Raw genomic sequence first — 2,943 nt, 5'->3', positions numbered from 1 at the left:
CTATCCAAAATACGGGGCAATCCGGGACGTTAGTCAGGCCACCCCGACCTCACATATATCCCCTTTGATGAATCCTCCACTTTCTCCATCCTCTCCTCTTCCCAATCCGTTCCATGGTGGACGACTGCAGCGGCTTCGGCTCTAATGGCGACAAGAGCGGCATCGATGGGGCCGCTCACCGCATTGCTTTGCGCCGCTCCCGTCTAGATCAGGGCGGCAGCAACGGAGGCAACTCAGAAGCAACACGCCATCCCACTTCGCCCGCCGTTGAAATCCAGGTACGCCACTCGGCTGCTATCCTGTCCATTCTACATCCGGAGAGCGTCTACGGGCACCATTGGGTGCTTATGCCCTCGCCGGCGCCGAGCCGGTCGAGGATGCTCGAATCAGAGGCGCGGGTCGCACGGCGCGAGTGGCAATGCACGAGAAAGGCCATGGCAGCGGGCGACGCATGCGAGGCGCCGGGCACTCGCGCGCACCGGTCGATCCCGACTTCGCGCTCATTGCGTTCGTCCTCCGGCGCTCCCTGACAATGATGGAGACGGATGTGCGGCGGAAAAACGCCAAAACACTCTGGCTCGCTATCGATCGAGCTATCGGAGCGCGAGGCCTCGGCGAAGGCGGTGAGGCACGCCAAGGAGAGGAAACACTTGCTCCGGAGGCTTGCTGGTGGTCACATGGAGCCGTCGAACGACTCCGACGATGGCTCAAGCTCCGACAACGACGACGACTACCCTCGGGCGACCTACGTCTACACCGAAGGCCAAAGCAGTACCGCCGACCGCAAGGGGAAGGGGCAGCGAGGAAATGGTGATTTCCTTCTCCCTTCTCTGTTAAATTAAGTTTTTTATCGTATGTTTAGGATACTGTCCGATTGAAACTACATCTTTTGGTTGTTCGATGATCGTTTATATTACAATTATGCCTGTTTCAACTAGATAACTCGTGTTAGTTCGTTGATGTACGTAGATTTATTTCGTACGTGCATATGTTGCATGGATATGAGAGACCGAATTTGTGATACGCGAATGCGGACACACCTAAATGAGGGGTGCTTGCTCACTGTTCACGAACACGACCGGACGTGCCCACAGACGTTTGAGAAGCCGGATTTGCCAAGTCCGTCCTGTAGATGCTCTTAGGTCCTCACACCATGTCACGGGCCGACCAACAAAGCAATCCAACGGGGTTGTAGCCTGCGAGCTAGTTGGCTCTACATAAGTCAAAGGCCAAACAGAGGTGGTACAAAAGTTTGTTTACAAAGAGCTCACATTGTATTTCCATTCGACTCACTCGTCACCCACACATGCATACTCCAGGAGCAACCAACATATGATACAACACAAATATGTAGTCCATATTAGAATATTTAAAAAAAATATACTATTTACGAACGGAGGGAGAAATGAAGAGAGAGAAAAAGAAAGAGACGAATTCTCTCGATCATTGAAGAAAACATAGGGTTAAATTCAGCTAATCCAGCAGCCTCCATATTCTATAACAGCTAGATCACTGCATGCTGATCAATTATTACTCCACTAATTGCGATGCATGTGCATGACATACATCCATCTAACAATGTCAATGTCAAGTTGCTATAGCCCACATCCATTGTTTATCAAGTGCACCATGGATTGGAACTCTTGCATGCATGTATAAGTAGCCCCTCCACTCCACATACGAACTCCATCACGCCATCCCATCTGCTCCTATAGCCCACATCAAATCACACACTCTCTGGTACACCGTACACATCGGCTAAATTCATTAAGAGCTAGCTTGAGAAGAGAGGCAATGGCCGCAGCTTCCCTTAAGCTTTCTGTTGCGCTGGCATGCGTACTGCTGCTGTCGTCGTCGGCGTGCCATGGCCTGGAGGTGGGTTACTACAAGAAGACATGCCCCCGAGTGGAGGCCATCGTGAGGGACGAGGTGAAGAAGTTCGTCTACAAGAACGCCGGCATCGGCGCCGGCCTCATCCGCATGTTCTTCCACGACTGCTTCGTCCAGGGATGTGATGGCTCCGTCCTCCTCGACCCGACGCCGGCCAACCCGCAGCCCGAGAAGCTGAGCCCTCCCAACTTCCCCAGCCTGCGTGGCTTCGAGGTGATCGACGCGGCCAAGGACGCCGTCGAGAAGGCGTGCCCCGGAGTGGTCTCGTGCGCCGACATCGTCGCCTTCGCCAGCCGCGACGCAGCCTACTTCCTTAGCAAGATGAAGATCAAGATCAACATGCCGGCGGGCCGCCTCGACGGCCGCGTTTCCAATTCCACGGAGGCCCTGGACAACCTGCCGCCACCATTCTTCAACCTCGACCAGCTCGTCGCCAGCTTCGCCGCTAAGGGCCTCAGCGCCGAGGACATGGTCGTGCTCTCCGGCGCCCACACCATCGGGGTCTCCCACTGCTCGTCCTTCGTCTCCGACCGCATCGCCGTCACCTCCGACATCGACGGTGGCTTCGCCAACTTCCTGAGGAGGAGGTGCCCCGCCAACCCGAGCACGGCCAACGACCCCACGGTGAACCAAGACGTGGTGACCCCCAACGCTCTCGATAACCAGTACTACAAGAATGTCCTCGCACACAAGGTGTTGTTCACGTCCGACGCCGCCCTTCTCACGACACCGGCGACGACACAGATGGTGCGCGACAGTGCCAACATCCCCGGGCAGTGGGAGGCCAAGTTTAACAAGGCCATGGTCAAGATGGGAGCCATCGATGTGAAGACCGGCAAGCAAGGCGAAATCAGGAGGAAGTGCAGGGTCGTCAACCACTGATCGATCCATGAATCATCACGGTGTTGCGTTATTTATTCGTTTGTGCGCTTTAGTTTTGCACTGCCTGAGGTCATCTACTTGTGATTTTCGTTCAATTTTCACGCATGTACTGTAATTGGTTGTTTTGACTGTTCAAATTCTTTGGCTGCTTAATTATTGGTGATGCAGTTA

General features: G+C 54.3%; 1 protein-coding gene across 1 annotated transcript; it reads left to right on the top strand.

Moving 5' to 3' along the window:
* Positions 1–1,691: 1,691 nt before the first annotated feature.
* On the top strand, positions 1,692–2,909 carry LOC119343118 (peroxidase 2-like). Its single transcript, XM_037614285.1, has one exon. It carries the CDS (start codon positions 1,795–1,797, stop codon positions 2,770–2,772), a length of 978 nt encoding a protein of 325 aa, XP_037470182.1. The 5' UTR covers positions 1,692–1,794; the 3' UTR covers positions 2,773–2,909.
* Positions 2,910–2,943: the final 34 nt, after the last annotated feature.

The sequence above is a fragment of the Triticum dicoccoides genome, unplaced genomic scaffold (assembly GCF_002162155.2).
Source record: "Triticum dicoccoides isolate Atlit2015 ecotype Zavitan unplaced genomic scaffold, WEW_v2.0 scaffold116482, whole genome shotgun sequence".
Classification (NCBI taxonomy): domain Eukaryota; kingdom Viridiplantae; phylum Streptophyta; class Magnoliopsida; order Poales; family Poaceae; genus Triticum; species Triticum dicoccoides.
Note: the sequence above shows the minus strand (reverse complement) of the source record. Positions and strands in the feature narration are given on the sequence as shown.